General features: G+C 34.7%; 1 protein-coding gene across 1 annotated transcript; it reads right to left on the bottom strand.

Moving 5' to 3' along the window:
- Positions 1-1,050: 1,050 nt before the first annotated feature.
- Positions 1,051-16,246, bottom strand: LOC128204963 (uncharacterized). Its single transcript, XM_052906360.1, has 4 exons — positions 16,232-16,246; positions 15,579-15,594; positions 7,840-8,643; positions 1,051-2,182 (listed from the first exon to the last, which is right to left on the bottom strand). The coding sequence occupies exons 1-4, from the start codon at positions 16,244-16,246 to the stop codon at positions 1,323-1,325; spliced, it is 1,695 nt and encodes a 564-aa protein (XP_052762320.1). The 3' UTR covers positions 1,051-1,322.
- Positions 16,247-22,284: the final 6,038 nt, after the last annotated feature.

Genomic DNA, 22,284 nt, shown 5'->3' with positions numbered 1-22,284 from the left:
TAATTTTGATTTTCGAATAATTTTGGTTACATCATTCCTTGCTTTTTTGAAAATACTCCAGGCTTTATTGTCATTGAGGCGTTTTGCATGTTTGTGTAGTTTGGTACGTGTTCTTATAAGCTTTCTGATATCATTGTTTATCCATGGAATATCATATGGCCTAATTGTTGCTATTGTATTTGGAACAGTCTCTGAAGCACACGATAAAATGTGTTTTTTTGAATTTCATCGGTGAAGTGGGTTGGTGAGTCAATCAGTTTTTGAGCGTTATATGATGTTATTAGCCGAGATATTTTGTCTGAGACAGACAATTTATCATCTATATTAAAGTCACCGGGTACTACGATGTTTGCACAATTTTCGTTAAAAGCTATACTGATCGAGCAGAAGCCAATAGTTATTGTAAGCATCTAGTGGTATGTAAACACTACCAATAAGAAATTTACGATTATTGACTTTGAAATGAAGCCATAGAGTTTCCAGGCCATTTTTGCTCAGGTCTTGTCGAAATAATGGATTCCTTGTCGAACGTATTTGGCCACACCGCCCCCAATTCCACTGACACGATCGCAACGAAATGGTAGGGCGAAATTAGGAATGTTTAAATCGTAGTCAGAAACCTGATCAGATAACCAGGTTTCCTTGAAAATCAATACATCATATGGTTGGGCTTCTACCTCAACAATGCCAATTTTTGGTTTAAGACATTGGATATTCAAGTGCATACTGCTTAACCCATTAATAAGACTTTGAGCTTATGATGAAGAAGACGTGTTTGCAGATACATTATATTTGGTTGGGCCGGGATTTTGGTGAATATCGCCTAAAATGAGGACTAACATTGCTAACAGAAACCCAGACGGATACTTTCAGTGTGACAGAGAGAGTACATGTACCCGACGAGAATACCGAAACACTGAGGCCTTATGGCAAACTAATTTGTGATTAAGGGGGATATATCCACAACGAATAAAAAGGCTATGTTTGTTACGGTTTGACTGATGCTGGATGGCACGAACAGGGGCAGTGAATCAAGCATGAACACGAAACAATGCTGTAACAGCAAATGCATAAAAACAAAACAATACTGCTAACCAGAACGTAGTCAAGTTATTTTAAAATATGTCTATACAAGAGAAAGCTTAAGTCCGGAAACGACCACCTATGTCATTTTATGCAGATTTCTATAGTAAACAAGCACTTTATTTGACCTTGACTGCTCTGGGGAATAATAAAATCAAATCGAATATTCGGCCCAAAAATTATTGCAATTGTCGAGAAAAAGATAAACACGTTTCACTCCCTATCGTTACCAACTGCTTCTATTTGATATCATATTCTCCAACGTAGTTTGTTTTGCGCAAATTTGACAAACCAACATACAGTTTCTTCATGTCCCGGCAGAAACAAACATAAACTGGGTTTGGTACCTGAAGCAGAGTGGCTATTTCGCCATTAGAAATATCCAGCACGAAAATGGTGCCACAGTCCTTTCCACAGACTAGCAGTTGGGTAAAATCAACGACTTCTAAGCCAAAAGGACCTTTCAGCTTAGGGTTATCAAAGATTTTCAGTATTTCCAGACTCTGGTTTAATTGTGTTATTGTAAATCGCCCAGCATCTGATGCATAGATAAGCGATGACCCTTCTATTTCATGGACTTTGATATACTTCAAGCTGTTGAATATATATTTTCCGACTGTTTTATTGCTGACTTCATTAACAACTGTTCCATCCATTGTCATAGCTTCTATTTTCGTTTGTTTGCCGTAACATACAAACAATGTGTCCTCATAGCAATCCACACCGTAACAATCACCAGCCACACTGATGCTGTTAGCACGGGAAAGATTGGTTTCACCTATGCAAATGAACTGCATATTTTTAAATTCCTCAAATGGCAAGGTGATGACCGCCTTGTCGCAGGACACGAGACATACGTCCCATGGATTGCTCCAAAGCATCAAGTCCGAGATGCGCAAATTGCTTTTGGTGTCAATCATCGTCAAAAACACAGATTTGGGATTGGTGATCAGCAGACGTTCATCGGACAGAGCAGTAATACATGATGTGCTCAATTCACCAACTACTTGAGACGGCAATGGAATGTTTTTCAAGAATCTTATTTCTTTCCGCCTTATGTCAAAGGATTTCGCAACTGGTGATCTGGCCATCTTTAAACCTGTGAAAAAGGTTTTGAAAAGTCAACAACATTTTATTCGAATTAATTTCTAAATGAAGCTTTATCCTAAGATAATAACTTTGTACTAAGAGTTGGCAATTTAGTACATTACTGCATCCTTTTAAATCATATTTGTCATTATACATACATCATATTGCAAATAGGGGGAAAGGCATGCTGACGAACTTGCTAAAATTCCTTAAATGTAACCTCAAATATCAACAAGAGCTGTCACAGAGACAGCGCGCTCGACTATTACGCCACGTTTAAGTTAAAGGATGGCAAAGCTTAGTAAAACATGCATGGACTGTAAAATTATATAACATACAAGACCTTAACCAGATTTCTAAGTCAAAACAAAAGGGTGCAAAAGTATATCAATTTCAGGATAGAGTAATCTTGCTTAATTAATTAAGAAGGTGGAATGGTTGTGAGCCCTTGTAAAATATTTCAATGCAATACTTGATGTATTTTCTTAGATATTGACTTAAATGTGGTTACATACAAAACTTATACAGAATTTCTATGACCAAATCTAAAGGGCAATTATTTGCATTATATACCAAAACAGTGATCTCACTTGGTAGGTTTGATGGTTGAGTACCACTGTATGAAGTCAGAATATAATACATTAATAAGTTGTTGATATATTAACCTTTGTGTGCTACATGCAAACCCTTAACCATTATTTTTATGTTGAATAGTATAAGGCAATTATTTGCATTATATGCATGTTCGAGTTATATGGCTTAATGTGTTACAGAAGTTGGATATTTTGGGAACACATGTTTAAGTTTCAAAGCACTAGATGTTTGAGATATTATCTTAAATTAGGTAACATGAAAAACCTAGATCAGAATTCTAAGTCATATATAATAAAGAGCCATACTTAGGGCCGAATTCAGAACAATCACTCTCACTCACACTCAATGAGTTAATCCTCTGTAATCACATAATGGTCGAGATATTTTCGAGTGAAAGGTATATCCGTATTCACAGGTGCGAGTGTTTTGCGTGAGTGGGACATTTGTGAGTGCTCAGCGAGGCCACTTGAACCGCCCTCTAGGATTGGTTGTGAATTCGAATTGAATGAATGTGAGTGAAAAAAGTACACGGCAAGTAGAAAAGATTAAATATATCAAATATTTGGAACAAATAAGGGATATCCTCGTTACCAGACAATATTTAAGAGACCGGGACAATCCATTGAAGCACATGTTCATTCAATAACGTGGCCATTTTTAAACAAACAAAAACATTCAGAAGGATGCGCCAATCATATATTTGTTTTGTTTCGCAATGATCTTGAACGCCCAGCAAAGTTGATGTTTGCAATTCATCGATGGCTGCAAAGACAGGCAGCTAAATGTACGCGAAGTTAGCAGCCTAGCGGCATGAAGTTAGCGGCCTAGCGGCGTGAAGTTGGCGGACTAGCGGCCTAAATTTTATCTCTATTTCAAGGTGATTGTTCAATGGTTTGAATGGGAAATATGATAATTCAAAGTTTTTAGTCGTACATTAACATAGCGGCCTTAAATTGTTTTCTACTTCAAAGCATTTTTATATGAGTTTTCTTTTAAAACAATGCTAAAATAATTTTTTTCTTATGCAAAATTCATCACGCTGGAGCGATTTTTTTTTCAAAAAGTCGATCAAGCAGTCCAGCGGCCTAGCGGCGTGAACTTAGCGGCCTGGTGGCCTAAAAATCCCCAAAACTCAATCCAGCAGCCCAGGAAAAGGGATGTTGATATTCGCTAAAGGATGTTGATTTATAAATAGAAACATTTAATTTATCATTGTTTAAGAAAATAACGCATATAAAATGCTTTGAAATAGGAAACAATTTTAGGCCGCTAGTCACATGAGGCAGCTAGGCCGCCAGGCCGCTAACTTTACGCCGCTAGGCCATTTCATAGCGTGGTCAGTGAAATGATATGTATTTTCCAGCCAACATTCAGCTGGATTATTATAACTATTATTATTATTATTATTATTATTATTATTATTATTATTATTATCATCATCATCATCATCATCAGCAGCAGCAGCAGCAGCACCACCACCACCGCCACCAACACCAACACCAACATATCATCATCATCATCATTATTATTATTATTATAATTATTATTATTATTATCGTCATCTTCATCCATTTTCCCCTACATTTCTAGAGTTGTTTTTTTCACTCCGAGGCGTTATTTCCCCTTAAGAATTAGATTCATTCGCTATTTTTATCCATCTGCTATTTTTTATTAAGTGTTTTCAACTTTCATATATTATTTTTAAACGCCCAATACCGCTTTATGCAGAAGACAAAAGCAAGAGTATATATGAATACATATTTAAATCACGTGATACAATGGAAAACGGCTACATATTTAAAACAACAACAACAACAATCATGCATTTAAACGCATTTTGCAACAGTTATTTACAATCCAAACCGTTTATTTTTATGAACCAATTGATTTAAAATGTAAATTTCAGTTTCAGAATAACAATTATTATCATTTGTTTGTCGCCATAACTAACAATAATGTACTCAAATCTCAAATAAACATGTTTACAATGTATAGTGTAAACATCACCATAGTCAAACAGATAATCCGATATGATCATGTAAACATACATGTATATATATTGTATTGTTCACTTGATGAAGTGGAGTGTTAGCGAGGCGTGTGAATACAAACAGATCACCTGAGTGTCACTCCCCGTATTCCACTCAAGTGATCACTTGAGTGTCCCTTACGGGAATATGGTTGGAGTGTGAGTGAGAGTGAATGTTCTGAATTCGGCCCTTAGCATTATATGCAAAATTCAGTTAATATCTTACTTGGTTATTCAAGTAGGAATGATTGTTGAATACTGTTGTCTAAAGTATCTTTGCAATATATCAAGGAGTACATGTAAAACCTTAACCAAAATTGCTCACGTAATTAAGGGCCATTATTTGTATTGTTTCGCATCTTACTTAGCTATGCAAGAAGGTTGCATAGTTTAGTACCATTGAGTAAAGCCTCAATACATTACATCAAATCGATGCTGATATAATAACCCATGTGTGCTTACCTTTTAAAACCTTAACCAAAATGGCTAAGTTAAATAATAATGGCCTTTAATTTGCATTATATTTAGAATAAAGTATTTTTTTGAATTATTTAGGTCGGATAGTTGGGAACACATATCGTAAGTTTCAAAGCAGTACATGAAGTAATTTGCTGAGATAATAACTCATAAGTGCTTACATGCAAAACCTTAATCAAGGTGGGACGCCAACACCGAAGCCGACGCTAGGTTGAGTAGTATAGCTCTTCTAAATCTTCGAATAGTCGATCTTTATATATATATTTGCCTTTCATTTATTTTGAGAGTTAAGTATGTTCAAAACAGAGTACAAGTCAAGGTCAAACTTAAATACTATTTAAACTCTTAAGAGACTTAATAACTAGCTAATCCTAATAGAACTTGACCAGAATGTTGTCTCACAAAGTTTAGCTATAATAAATTATGTGCTGTTGCATCAAGTAATTATTTCCCTGGTAGACTGTCCAGACTGAGTGTCGAGAGCTTGAAAAGGCGAGGGGATATAGTAATGGTAGGCGCGCTTCCGTGTGCGTGCTTGTGTGCGTCCGTCCGTCCCACATTCATTTCTTTACATCTCCTCTTACATTTCTCATGCGATTTCTACCAAACTTTCACCGATTGATGATCATAAAGTGAAGCAGCGCATATTGTCGGGCTTTCCCGATTCGACCATTTTTGCAAGAGTTATTGCCCTTTGCTTATTTTACATTGTCGGACTTTCCTGATGTGACCATTTTTGAAAGAGTTATTGCCCTTTGCTTATTTTACATTTAAAATTTGGTGTCTTCGCAACTCCTCTTACGTTTTTCATGCGATTTCTACCAAACTTTTACAGATTGATGATCATAAAGTGAAGCAGCGCATATTGTCGGGCTTTCCCGATTCGACCATTTTTGAAAGAGTGATTGCTTTTTGTTTATTTTACATTTAAAATTGACTTCTTCGCAACTCCTCTTACGTTTTTCATGCGTTTTCTACCAAACTTTCAAAGATTGATGATCATAAAGTGAAGCGGCGCATAATGTCTGGCTTTCGCGATTCGACCATTTTTGAAAGAGTTATTGCAATTGCCCTTTGCTTATTTTACATCTAAAATTGGTTTCTTCGCAACTCCTCTTATGTTTTTCATGCGATTTCTACCAATCTTTTACAGATTGATGACTATATAGTGACGGAGCGCATATTGTCGGGCTTTCCCGATTCGACCATTTTTGAAAGAGTTATTGCCCTTTGCTTATTTTACATTTAAAATTGGTTTCTTCGCAACTTCTCTTACGTTTTTCATGCCATTTCTACCAAACTTTCACAGATTGATTATCATAAAGTGAAGCAACGCATATTGTCTGGCTTTCGCGATTCGACCATTTTTGAAAGAGTTATTGCAATTGCCCTTTGCTTATTTTACATCTAAAATTGGTTTCTTCGCAATTCCTCTTATGTTTTTCATGCGATTTCTACCAAACGTTCACAGATTGATGACTATATAGTGACGGAGCGCACAATGTCGGGCATTTGCGATTCAACCATTTATGAAAGAGTTATTGCCCTTTGCTTATTTTACATTTAAAATTGGTTTCTTCGCAGCGCCTCTTACGTTTTTTATGCGATTTCTACCAAACTTTCACAGATTGATTACCATAAAGTGAAGCAGCGCATATTGTCTGGCTATTGCGATTTGACCATTTTTGAAAGAGTTATTGCCCTTTGCCTATTTAACATTTAAAATTGGTTTCTTCGCAACTCCTCTTATGTTTTTCATGCGATTTCTACCAAACTTTCACAGATTGAAGACTATATAGTGACGCAACGCATATTGTCGGGCTATTGCGATTCAACCATTTTTGAAAGAGTTATACACCTTTGCTTATTTTACATTTAAAATTGGTTTCTTCGCAACTCCACTTACGTTTTTCATGTGATTTCGACCAAACTTTCACAGTTTGATGACTATATAGTGACGCAGCGCAAATTGTCGGGCTTTCGCGATTCGGCCATTTTTGAAAGAGTTATTGCCCTTTTTTAATTTTACATTTAAAATTGGTTTCTTCGCAACTCCTCTTACGTTTATGTTTATTAGTGACGCAGCGCATATTGTCAGGCTTTTGCAGTTTGACCTTTTTTGAAAGAGTTATTGCCCTTTCTTAATTTTACGCATTTCTTATGTTCCTGAGAAACTACCCTTACCATTGATTGGCTTTCGTTACAAAAAATGCCCCCATGAGGCGGGGGATATAGCTGTCTGTGACCGCTCTTGTCTATATTATATTCATTGGTCTTATCGGGTCATCCATCATATAGTCATTAATTAAAATATTAATAGAAAATTAATGATAACATAATTTTACATATTTCGAAAAGTTATTTTTCAGAAATAACTATTTTTCAGAAATTACTGTCTTAATGGAGTGTTTGCAATTTATCAGGCATACACGTTTTATTGGGTATATACTACTATATTAAACTATTATTAAACAAACATACAGCGCTTCTGCAATTGGTTGTATTATAGCTTATCTTCGTTTTAATTTGTTTTATCACTTAAACGGGTTAAAGAAGACGATACAAACCTTTCCCCTTGTCCAAGTTTTTTTCTTTTGAAGAACCTTCTTCCAGAATTTCACCAAGAGCCCCAGTAGACTGAATGAGCTTGTCCATCATAGGGTTTCTATGAAAGTGATATAAACCACGTGCGCTACCTTCTTTGATGTCAGCGAGTGCTGTTTTACAGGTAGCTAACAGTCCCTCAAACTGCTTTCCTTTGACGAAAAGCTTGGCGATGTCGTCTTCATTATTCGTCAAATTAACAGTTTCAGTCCCTAATTCTGATTTCTTAGCATATACACACGCCATCCTGTCATTCAGGAATTGTTTCTGGCTTTCCTTTATCTGATTCAATTTTTGTTTAAGTTCATGTTCCTGTTTGGTCAAGTGTGCATTTATTTCATCTCGGAATTGACTAATCTGTTGAAGCTCGAATTGGCCTGCTTCTTCAGCCTCGTTTAAACATTTCTCTATTTCAGTTACACAGTTTGTAAATTTCTTAACAACATCATGGTTTTTAAGTTCACTAAATTCATCACTTTCTACGTATTTTCTTGCTACATCAGGGATATACTCAAACTTGCGACCTTTGTGATCAAAAGCAACACAATCTCCGCAGTGAACTGTGTTTTGAGTCGGGCAGTAATATTTAATAACTTCCATCGGGTGGTAAGGGCATAGTTCGCTGCATTGTACGCCGTCTACTGATTTGAAAGTTGTAGAGGGCATTTGTGTTTTATCAAGTATCGAATGATTCTTAGTGATCCCGAATTTCTTGTGGTACTTAATACACGAAGAGCATAAATGTTCCTTACAGTTCTTGCAAAACCCTTCGGCCGAAATCTTTGTGCCGTCTTGTGTGCACGGGAGGCAGTTTATTGATCCATCAGCAGATGAATTCTCAATGGCTCCTCCTCCTTCACCTGCAGTTTGAATAGTTCTACCTGAAACCTCAGCCATTCCTGAAAATCAATCCATACAATATTACTATGATATCTGTTTACGAAGAAATCTTAAATACATTTAATGAATCAAATGATACATAACCGCTTTGTTGTGATCTAAAGAAAGAGTTCTTTATACATTTGGTAACTTCAATTTTTGTCTTTTATAAATGTGACCTTTTCTGAACAAGAACACCAGTTTCAAACGCCAACAGTGTTCTGTTTTGAGTAGAATAAGAGCATAGCCCGAACAAAAATAAGAAAGAGTTATGGAACTTGCAGTACATGTGTACGTTGACACTATCAGCAACATGTGTAAAGCGTTTGATGTGAATAACTTAAATGTTTTAGTTATGATCAAGGTAATGCTTTTGAATGACTTATTTAAAACTATGAAGGAATACAACTTGACAATATTTTAAGCAAGCCAGAGTTATAGGCATTCCAGTAAATGTGCGTATCTCTGGCAGGATGCGAACAAATTTTCGAATTTTGAGTTCAGGCCAAAATCAGTGCGTGTACGCCGACGACGACGCAGGGTCTATCAATTATTTTATACCAAAACAAAATATTATAGGTATTTGGCAATGAAATCATTAAAAAATACTCGAATGCTCGTGAATTGCTAATAATACAAGGCTCATGTAACTATGCCAAACAACTTTTACTCAAATTGGAACAAATTACAAATAAATGATATGTTTAAATTATACGACCAATACGTAATAATATTACTTCAGTCATCAACGTTAGTGATAAACATAGCTTTTGATTAAATCATAAGAAAACATTTAAATTTCTATGCCAAACACACTGAAAATGTAAGTGTTAAATATGTAAGTGTTTAATATGTTTGTAAACTGCACAAGATTTTTAATTACGAAATAAAGTGTGGCAAATCAGTGATAAAACTGAGATACTTACGGCTGGAACCCTTCAACAAATGTTGATATATGCTCAAATATTGTCTTTGATGTCCACAACTTTGAAAAGCGTAACTAACGCGATTCAACCAAAAGCTATTGCGTGATTGGTTTATTTACATTATCTCGTATTCTACCAATGTTTTTTGATAACGATTTGAATATCTTTTATCTAATTATGAGTCCCTCTAGGCGAGCGGATAAGGTATCGGTTTTCTAATTTTTCCAGTGTTTTCAGATGCAGAACCGGGAAAATTATTTTGGTGCCAAAACATGAGCGAGTCCCTTTAAGATTGATAACAAAAAGAGTTGTACTTTTTGTGTTCAATAGACATAGAGTTAGATTTGTTTTTGCCTTCTGTCTGTGTCATTTCACGTGTGGTATTAGAAGAAATAAGTGGAGTTATTGTGACAGCTCAAAGGACATTGAAATTAGATATGTGTAAAGAAGTAACTACGCTTTTTTATCTCATAATAAATAACACTTAAACAGGAATTCGAGTATTATTTATTTGACCTTCGTTTATGATTTATTACAAAAAAGTGTTTTGTTTCTAAACATTCTGATGCTCATTTATGCGAATGTTTCATACAATCAAATGTTGTCAAAGTACAACAAACACCGAATGAGAATAATAATTAGATTTAGTAAAACAAGAGATGTTTGACAAATATAATGCCCTACTGACAATTGAATAAAGTATGCATTAAGCGAATACTGGCTGATTTGACCTGATGACCTCAAAATCAATAAGGGTCACGCCCAACCTCAACGTCAAGTTTGATGACGCATTTGCAGGCATTGGAAAGTTACCACTAGGGCAATATTTTCACGTTCAAGGTCACTATGGTCCTAACGGTAAAAATTCGGACCTAATGACACCAAATTAATAGGCGTTATCTACTGTTTTCACGCCCGACCTCCACGTGAAAATAAATGACCCCAAAATAGGATCATCTACTGGTTACGTCCAACATCCATGTTAAGGTCAAAGAAATAGGTCTTTGCATCGTTTAGTAATCACTAAGACAAACTAATCGCATCCAAGGCCACTGTGGCTTTGCGCTTTGACATGATAATCATCAAAGGGGTCACCTACTGGTTACACCAACAACCTCCATTTCAAGTTTGAAAATCATATGTGCAAGCATTGTTAAGTTATCACCTAGACAAGCTTTTCGCATTTAAAATCATTGTGATCTTGTCAAATTTGAGGATCATAGGTGCAAGCATTCTGAAGTTATTATTTGGACAAGCTTTTCGCATTTACCATTGGATCTGATGATCTCAAAATCAACAGGTATCATCTACTGGCCACGTCAAACCCTAATGTCATGTTTAAGGACCCAAGGTCGAGGCATAATCGAGTTATCACTTGGACAAGCTTTTTGCATTCAAGGTCGCAGTGACCTTGCTCTTTGTACCGAAGACATCAAACTCGAAATAGGTCATCTACTGGTGACGCATAACCTCCAAATCAAGTCTTAGGACCATAGGTCGAGGCATTGTCGAATTAACACTTACTGACTTAGACAAACTTTCTGCATTCAAGGTCAAAGTGACCTTGATCTTCGAGCAGATGACTTTAAATCAATAGCGTTCATTTCCTGGTCACACCAAACCTCGAAGTCAAGTTTGACGAAAATAGGTTTAGGCATAGTCGAGTTACCACTTGGACAAGGCAATATACTCACTCTTCTTCGAAGGGTGGGGATGATTAGTAATAACAATATAAGGATTTGTATGAAATCAAATACAGCAACTATAAAGCAAGTATACCTTTAATGTTTCCATTAATGATAGTAGAGACCTTAATATAGGAAGATCCTCTACTGGATTGGTGTTTAGATTTTATATCATACCCTTATTGTATCAGAATGTTAATGGAATCTATAGTTTACATTGTGGTTGTTAACAAAGAAAGAACCCATAAACGTAAAATTAAAAAAAAACCACTTCAATATTTATAACTAGGTAAGGCAGCTATAACAATGTGTAATTAACAAATTCTGAATCATTTCAACACACGAAATTTGTTTCAACAAACACAAACTCAAAACGATGTCATCTAACTGCACTGTTATCACATATTTGTAAAAGGTTTAACCAATATGCATAAAAAACATTTGCTTAAATCTTTGATTTCAATCTCTAAGCATCCACTTTCATTGAAAAGTGTTTTGACTTCAATACAGTCAAAACCAACTTACAAATTAATGTATCAGTATAGAGCACAGGTGTCCGTCATATTGCTTGGTCACTAAAATATGGCCCTTCAGTCCTTTGATTTTGTTTAAAAATGAACATAAAATAATTACAATTGATAAAATGACATTTCAATCAATTTCGAAGAGTATAACATAAAAAATATCATTATAGAGTTTCAGTAATAGAGTTTATTTCAGAATACAATAGGCAATACGCCCATGCGTACACAATCAATAAAATACGTTAATGTTTATAAGATAGTCAATGGTCACTCAATCTTCCAATCATACAGTTACAAATTGGCTTAACGATCACAGTTCCATAGAACAACATAAACACAGCGAGAGGAATAACCAAATATTATCTATAATACCTATAGTAGGCATTTCTCAACTCAAAAGCTTTGAAAACAGACATAGATAATTTTCTATTTACATATGTTTTTGAGAGGTGAATAATTCTATAAATTTAAGCATATTAGGTTTTGCATAATACTATTTATCTATGTAAGCTTTTCTTATATCAGTATACAATTAACATTCAAGAACAAAATTATATTCATCTTAAAGTGAACCACATAAATGACATTTTCTTTCCGAATAAGGTATAGCAGCTGGTTTATGCCATCTGACAGCCTCTACCTGTAATCTGTGTGCAGACATCCTTAATCTTGGCAATGCAATTCTATACTTATCAATGTTAACATCCTTTAAATACGTTGTTAGGTTGAAATCTGCAAAAAGAACATAGGTTCTAGCTCTGGTAGACTCTGTTAATTCTGAGCTCCAACTTTGTATGAAAATATCAGTAACTCTGCTTAAAAACATTTAAAAATAAAAATATATCCCCAACTCCTTGGTTTAACCATACATTACTGAATCCAAGCCTCTGTAATAATTCTCTTAACATATATATCCATGATCTATTATTTGGATTTCTATCTAGTTCTAAATACATTTTATCATATACAATTCTGACATATTTTATGGTTTGCATATTTACTATTTTAAGCCATTATCTAATCACATTTACAGAACGTTTACTAAACAATGAAGTCCTACCTAGTTCACCATAAACAAAATTATTTTGATTTTGTTTTCTTACTCCTAATATTTCTTTACAAAAATTTAAATGTACTCTTTCTATTTGCAGACTATTAAAAAAAACACACTTCAGAGCTGTAACTTAAAAATGGATATATAAGTTTATAAAAAAATATATAATCTATGCTTCACAGACAACGTCGGAAATTTGGATAAGCACTGTCTAAGTTTATATATACCCTTCATAGCCTGTCCTGACAATGTTTCAAAAGTACTAGTAAAGGAACCCCCTGGTGTAAATACAATTCCAAGATATGTAAACTTGTCAACAATTTCTAATTCCTGGCCTTTATACCAAAATTTTAAATTCCTCCTTAATCTACCGCCTTTCCTAAATATCATGACCTTTGTCTTTTGTGAGTTAACACTTAACTTCCATCTATCACAATATCTCCCTAGTAATAAAAGACCTTCTTGTCAACCAGCCTCTGATTCGGACAACAAAACAATATCATCAGGATACAATAATATAAATAGTTTAAACACATATAAATATATACCCTGATGGTTATTAGTCATGAAATACTCTTCTATATCATTTAGATAAATGGAAAATAAAATATATTATATATATAAAATAGACAAGGTTCCCGTGTCCAGAAATCCCCATAACCACAGTTGCCTTAAACAATGTATTTATGTAAATGCTATTATTTTTACACTGCCGGAAATGTAAAAGACTAAGCTTCAAGAAAAATGTTACTTTTATTCCGGTTCTTGATACATTTCTAACGTTATCAGACGAAATGCGCAGACTCAACACTGAAAACGCCAATTACGAAACAATGAAGAGACTAATTTACTCAATTACTACGAAAAATCCCCCGCCCCCATCATACGTTAAATACAGACTGACATGAAAACTTTGCGAATGCATTACAAAGGGAAGCTCGTAATATCAAAGGACTGAAGGCCATATTTTTTATAGTTTTTTTTCAACAATATCAAAGGACTGAAGGGCCATATTTTAGTGATCAAGCTATGTGACGGACACCTGTGGTATAGAGTAACCTAACTGAAGATTAATCGATAATGTATACTATATTCTTTACACTATAGCAATGGTTAACTATACAAAAATAACTTGTAACTTTTATTTTTTATATATTTTTTTAAATACAATAATGTGAAACGAGAAGTGAAACGATAATTTACATTGGGCCTAAAAACAAAATACATTTGGTTCGGGTTACCCGACCCTACTTACGGAATAGGCGCCGATCCTACCGTTTTTATAGTCAGTTTGAAAAAAAATGAAAAACAATTTTAATTTTTTTTTTCGTTTTTTTTTTTAAATTGCTTTTCAATATGTAGTTTAAACCTTAAATGCTTAGGCCTAAAAAAAATTGTTTGGTTAGGGTTACATCCTTTTAAAAAATAGGTAGTGTAGGTAGGCTTTTTTATTAGGCTTTATATAAGAATATCATTTTCATCATTGGAGAATGGTGTTAAAGTGATCTTCTGTATAAGCATTTAAGGTTTAAACTACATATTGAAAAGCAATTAAAAAAAAAAAAACGAATTTTTTTTTTTTTTTTTTTTTAGTTTTTATTCTTTTTTTTCAAACTGACTATAAAAACGGTAGGGTCGGCGCCTATTCCGTAGGTAGGGTCGGGTAACCCGAACCAAATGTATTTTTTTTTAGGCCTTATACAGAAGATAACTTTAACACCATTCCCCAATTATGAAAATTATATTCTTATATAAAGCCTTATAAAAAATAAAAAATAAAAAGCCTACCTACCCTTCCTATTTTTTAGAAGGATGTAACCCTAACCAAACATTTTTTTTTAGGCCTTGTCCGAAATGTGAACGTCATCACTTTATGTTCGAATAATAGCTTGTCTACGAATTGTATTTATCAGCACACTTTCAGCACACTACCTTAATATGATAGAATATAAGTTAAGTGGTTATTGGAACTTATCCATATAAGCATAATGTCAAATCTAACTAGATTTTCATTTGAACTTCAAGTGAAGCGAATTAACTTCCGGGTACGCCAAAAAAATTAAACAATAGACTATTTTGTGCCATACAATGTATGATACATATTCATTTCTGTATCAAGCATTAACGTGATCAATAAAATACATACCTGATTATTAAGATGCAGTAAGGCAGTACCCTTTGTTTCTGTATCCGCTGTAATAATTGCAAAGAACCTTCACCTAAACATTTACTGCGACATAATTAGGTCAGACTACGGAAATTATAAACAAAGGGAAACAACTAAAAAACCCAGACGAGGAAGATTAAGGCTGCCAACAACCGTTAATGCATTGACTGATCGATTCTTTTATTTCCTCTCTAAATAATAAAGGGCAAACGCGACGATGGAATTACCGTTCTGATAATAACATGTTATTCTCAATAAGTAATCGTCACATTTTAATAGAAATGCATATTATTGTATACAATTTACGGTTTATAGTATAAATCAATGAATTTCTTTTTTCCTATGATTATTTTTCGAAATTGAAAATCGAATTCGACTGAAAGCGACGGATTACAACACATTTAAGCTCTCTTGTGTACTTCGATTTTTAATAGTCAGGTGAAACTATTTATCTGATATATAGCGGCACTTCAGTTCTTCTGTCTGGCTATTGAGTTAGCTTTTGTAGCAACACACGATTTATGGGGGGGGGGGGGGGGGGGGCGTCGGTTGCGCTTCCCCTGTATCCGCTAGAGATTATATAGTTACAAAGTGCTTGCTGATAAGAAGAAGTTTCTTTCAGACTCTTATGAGGAAACAAGTGTTCCTTATATAACCAAATGGTTTTAACAGTGATCAATCTTTGACTTAGGCCACAACAAATTGATCATTTGTTCAACGGATTTTGCCAAAAAAAGTAGGAGCGAGCGAGCGAAAAAAACAACTTTTTTTTTTAAATTTAAGGCAAATCAGAGGCGAGCGAAAAGCGAGAAATTAAAAAAATAAATAAAAATGTATATTTCTTACCAAATGTATCATACAACTTTGTTAAGAAAGATGCTTTTTAATTGCAAAAAAAGGTTCTCAGTTATAAATGAAGAGGTTTTGATTGTATCACATGAAAATCTGTCTCAATATTTAACAAATGCAATAAGATCCAGTGGTTAACTATTAACTTTCATTGCCTCAGCAATTTAAATGTGGATATGATTGCAAAGACAGCATTCCTCAGAGTAACGTGCAATTATTTGAAGACCAAAAAGATCAACTATTGTATTCATTCTGTATTAATCTAACTTACTATCACAAAAATCATTTTAGACCAGTAAGAGTAATTTTTCATTTGAGCATTTCTAAATGTTGGGTCAGGTCTAAATTTGAACCTCTTGAATCACATGATAAAATTGTAGTGACATTGAGAATATCGAAAATGAAAATAACACAGAACATTTCTGAAAAAAATATACACTGTGAATTGAATTGTGGGAAAATATAATTGAAGCAATAGCTAACAAATCTGCACTATATATATAGTGCAGGTGTTGGATTAAAGATGTTTCCGTTTTAAGACCTCGCCTTGACCACGAACCTTTATAGGTTCGTGCCTTGAAACAGAATAACATGACAGCCTCCATAGCTTCAATACCTGTAAGAAACAGGCCACTTTATCATTAATTGATCAAAGAAAATAAGTGCGATAATGTACCAGTCATTTGTTACCACGCCCCCCTCCCCCGGTCCAGGGAATTGCGGGGACTTTGACTTTCGGTCCAGCCAAGCCCGGGCAAAGACTACTCGTGAAACCCCCGCCAAATGCCCAAGGGACTCTAGGTAAGGCCCATTCCACGCTGTATTTGGCTGGAAGACAAAACCACCGCATTCACCCGGCACTGCGGGACCACCTCGAATGTAAAACACGGCCAATTTCCCCGGTAAACCCTGGACCTTGGGGGGATGTGGCTTAAATTGACTGGTGCATAAGAACAAAGAATTTACAAAATTAAAATAGTCATTATACTTATAAAAGGTTTTATTTTCTGATTTTACTGATGTTATTTTAATACTGTATGTGTAAATACAGACTGTTTCTAAAACATTAAAGCTGCACTCTCACAATTTAAAGGGTTTGACAACTTTGTTATTTTTTGTCTTGGAACGAGCTAACTTTTGCGAAAATCCATAGAAATAAGTGATATAAAACTGCTGACAAAAAATAGATCACAGATTTTCATATTAAAGTTCAAAAATTAATGTTCATAAAACATTGATTTTAGAACGGAAATATGCAAATTTGTGATCTGATCTTTGGTCAGCAATCTTTTATCATTGGTTTGCTGAAACTTACGCAAATATTTGCTCGTTCCAAAACAAAAAATAACCAGAAACGCGGCAATGCGACGAAAACAGGTTTTTAATGATTGACAGAAGAACTTCAGCCTGTGTCTGTTTTTCTATTTTTAGTAACAGTGACCTTGACCCTAGGGACCCCAGACGCAATCACATGAAAGGTATCTATAATTTCTTCCTGTACAATAAGTTTAGTCAAGATATGTCATCCCTAACTAAAGTTATTCAGTTTCAACCGTTTTTCTATTTTTAGTAACAGTGACCTTGACCTTGACCCAAGGGACCCCAGACGCAATCCCATGAAAGGTATCCATAAACTCTTCCTATTGACCAAGTTTGGTCAAGATATGTCAACCCTAACTAAAGTTATTTAGTTTCAAACGTTTTTCTATTTTTAGTAACAGTGACCTTGACCTTGACCCTAGGGACCCCAAACGCAATCCCGTGAAAGGTCTTAAAAAACTCTTCCTATAGACCAAGTTTAGTCAAGATATGTCAACCCTTACTAAAGTTATTCAGTTTCATAGGTGACGCCGCCCGGCCGCCCGCCCGCCCGCCCGAACAACGACGTTCGCCATTCTAATAACCAGGTTTGTGAAAACCTTGTTAAAAAAGTTGTAAAAACGGTAAATCTGTGAGAGTGCAGCTTTAACAAGTCCTAATTTTTATCTGTTTATAACCCTTATGAGTATATGTATACTAAGAAATGCATTTAAAATTAAAAAAATAACTCACGAGAACATGTTCAATGGTTGTAAGTCGTGTGTCCGGCGTGTATTTGAATAGAGGTTTTGCACTCACAATCTGATTCAGTTATTATTTAGCACTCAATTTTGAGTACAAAACAATGACTTATTAAAAACACACAGATAAGTATTGCCTACGACGCCGTGAAACTGCTGTTGTTTACTGAAGACTATGATCCATTGACTATAACACTGATTTTCACTTAAAACGTGTATTTTACATTACGAAAACTGATTTAGTAAACTGAAAACGAACATTTCTGGATAGTACAGTTGGGCGTAGATTTTTATGCTATGCGGACAGAGTAAGCAGTATTGTCGTCTGAAAAGTAAGTTGCGATTTTATACTTCGTTTGAGATTTAAATCATAAGATACTTAATTAAACGTCTATTCTACATAGTTAAAGAATGAAACAAATCAAGTTCTTCTGTCTCAGCAAAAGTTAAAAAGTTTTTGACTTGTTACGGGTTTCGCCGTTATCGCTATTACTATTTAGGATGATTTCGCTTATTTAATATAATTGTTATGGTTTTAGTATGTCTAAACTTAGCTGTAAAATCATAAAATGATACAAACGAAGTTATATTCTTAACGGTTTACTGTTTTTTCTAGATTAATAAACTTGACACACCTACTCTTTAATATAAGTTATATACAATAGGTTCATCCAAAAGAGTGGTTAAAATGGATCATTCCCGTTTGGTCACGTGATGTTACTGTATATAAGCCGCAAAATGCACAAGAATGGTTAGCGTATCCGTGGTCTAGTGGTAGTGACACTTGACTGTCAATCCATGGGTCGCAGGTTCGATACCTCGCCGCACCACTAAACACACTAATCGGGACGTTAAATGGGGGTTCCGTGTGACAGTGCTATACACTGGAGCACGTTAAAAAACCAGGTTAGCTCTAACCAGGGTTACATTCTGTCTGTGCACTATGCTCCAAAATATAACATAACTTATAATCTTATCGGAGCAAAAGCCAAGTGGGCAAGGCCCGAGTGTGAGTATAAGTAAGTTTACACACCACCAGAATGGTTAGTTCGTGACTCGACGCCGATGGAAGAACATCACATTAATATAAAAGGCAAACTATGGAGTTCCTTTTCCGTGCTGTTTAGTGCGGGTTCTGAACTATTGGAAACTATGAAAATTAAAGTGAAACATTGCGCTACAGCTTCTAGTTTCAGGTTCAGACATCCGTTGGGTTTCTTTTTGGCCTCTTAGTAAGCCTGGATCATTCCGATACAGACGGAACAGGGTCAATGGTTTGATTCCCGTAAAAGATATGCAATTGGGAATGTAGGTTTCACTGATATATTGTGAGATTGGTTAATGCATATTTTTTATACTGGTGTTGTAGAAGATAAAGTATATAGGTGTGGTAGTAATTTATGTTGGTACGTTCTGTGTTTTTTTTATAATAAAACGTTGAACCATAATAATTATTTCCAATCATTCGGTTCTGTAAGCAATCATTGTTAATCGCGTGTACATATTACTGGTGTCATACTTTTATTTGGGACAATGCAGTCCGATAATAAGTTTGTAGTTTAATTTAAGGTAGCATGGCCAAGCTAGCTAGGGAAGAAACGTTACACTGATATCAAAGCTGTTTCACCTTTGACATTGTTAACATCAATCTTCTGTATTAAAAACTAACATAAAACGATTTTTGAAAAACGTATCTTGGCATTATAAAGCTAGGACTGTATTTTTGTGCATTATGTATATTTATATTTATTCTCTCGTTAGTACTTTATGTGATCATTACTACTAACTACATGTGAACAAAACAAATCGATTAAGATATCATTTTGCTGACACCCGTATGACCCTTTTGTTTGTAACTTAACAAAATGAGCAATAAACCATATGTTATAGAATAATTACACGAATTATTTTTCCACATTGTTTACGTATAAATAAAGAAATGCTAACAACAAAAAATATCCATGTCAAGCAAAACACTAATCTAATTTGAAGAATGTATTGTACTATCTTGAATGAAATTTCTAATATTTGAATTCATACGATGACATATTTTCATTTTGTGTTAAAAACATGTTTTCGCACTTTCTTCTTCAATTAAGCAATTTGAAACATCGCCATAAAATATATAATAACTATTTAATGAACTAAAGACACAAACATACTAACATCACATGCACAAAAACGAACACCAAAACCAAACTTACACCACATACACAAATACAAACACCATAAACAACCATACCCACATCAAGATTGCTTTACCGTAATATGATGGTATTACCGCATAGGAACTGTCAGTGAAACAAGAGTTAACTGAAACTCGAGTCTACTGGGGTCTTAAACTAGTTAGTTTAGCATGCACCTCACACTTGTCCCTTCATTTGTCAATGATTATTTAATTTGAATACATAAGCCTCACCAGAGAACGCATCGACTTGAAAACAATAAAGAATAACGCAAAAGTAATACATAAACTGATAACATTTGCTGGCCATAATAGTCGGTAAATTGCAATTGGGTTGTCATAAGACAAGATAATTGAACTTGTATAAAAATGTTATCACAAATGCACACACTTATCTAATTTTGGTTACTCCGTACTTCTCTAATCGAAAATGTCTACTTTTTATGTAAAGCTACTATCTGCGAAGTAATTCCTATTAATAAAAGTTTAAATCTTAATATCGTTTATAAATGATACAAATAAGACAGGTTTTATAATAGCGTTATAGAAAAGTTATAAACCCTTGAAACAAACAACAAATGATTTGATGATATATATTTTCGATTGTAGGTCCCTTACTCTTATCTGCTGAATTAAATTTCAAAAATTTCGAAAGCGATAAGTTGTATAGTAACCGGATTGAAACAGCTAGCTAATACTATTGTTTAATGGCACGAGGTAGAAACGCTATGTTGACAAACTGGCATACACACTTTAAGTGGTTTACATGAACAAAAAATTACGTATCATCATTAAAACGGTCACAAAAACATTTATTTAAACATTTATTCTGTAAATAGATACATCAGAAGCACAAACTATATCTAAATTGTATTATACCGTGAAAGCCACCCCTACCCCGGCCTTAGCGGTGTTCTATATCCACGCACCTTAACGATATTAGTAATAATCCCGGCTATAAGGACCAAGGCTATTTAAATATATTCACGTATGATCACAAAACGTAAATCCTAACACAGGTCTTAATTACATCGAACTAAGCCTCAAGTGCCATAATACGCACCGTCTTTAAACCAAGTTATACCACCAAATTTTATCATCAGCCCTTGGAAACGACACACAATGACACCCTTAACATACATGCGGAAGTCCAAACAACTTCAATGATAACAGATAATGACGTGTACGTGCACATTTTATTTTTTTAATATAAACGGTACTCACAACTTTGTGCTCAAAAACAGCAAAACGTTCACATTGTTTCAATATACATTTTAATAATCCATATTGGGCACTTAATGTATAATATAATTCATATCATGTAAAGCGGTCTTAAATCTCCATTCTAATGTTGACTCAAGCCATGGTGAAATTGACAGGTTGATAAGAAGACACACTCTTATCTCAAATGTATCGTTCACATATGCATCCCAGTTCACTATTACTGATAAGACTGTGCTTATGCGTGAACTGCTTTCAACAAAGTAGTTTGAACATGTTTTAATCAGGTGAAACGACTAATCATGTACAACAGTAAATAAAAATACTTATATGAAAAACTACAGAAACAAGCTCAGTAGCCAAAAGTTCAAACATAAACCCCGTTTAATAGTACAGGGTAAACGCCAAAAGATCACACAAAAAAATTAATAAACAAGAAACATGGAACAACAGCACAAAACTTCACATACAACACAGTGCATATATACTATATAAAATCTACGTTGTTTATGAAGACTATTAAAGGGGCAAGTCATCAAAGACGCGGCATAATAGGTTGTAGTCTTTTCGCGTGGTAGAATCGTGGTGCTGAACCGAAGCAAAATATTGGCGAATTTTAGGAATCTGTGCTAGAACGGGAGCGCAACGGTATCACATCGTTAAGATCAGTAGAAAACCGTCAGGACATCGTCCGGCGAAAGAAACTCCGGCTGGAGACGGTATAAAGATTTGAAATGTATTCCGTTGCGCTTCCAGATCAACAGCAGCAGTTCTCCGGTATGGCATCATTTTTGTCGGTAGAGCACAAGAAGCGCCTCGTCATGGATCCGCGGATCTCCGATGGCCTCAATTTGTATG

Source organism: Mya arenaria, chromosome 10, assembly GCF_026914265.1.
Source record: "Mya arenaria isolate MELC-2E11 chromosome 10, ASM2691426v1".
NCBI lineage: Eukaryota > Metazoa > Mollusca > Bivalvia > Myida > Myidae > Mya > Mya arenaria.
This window is presented reverse-complemented; position numbering and strand designations above follow the sequence as displayed.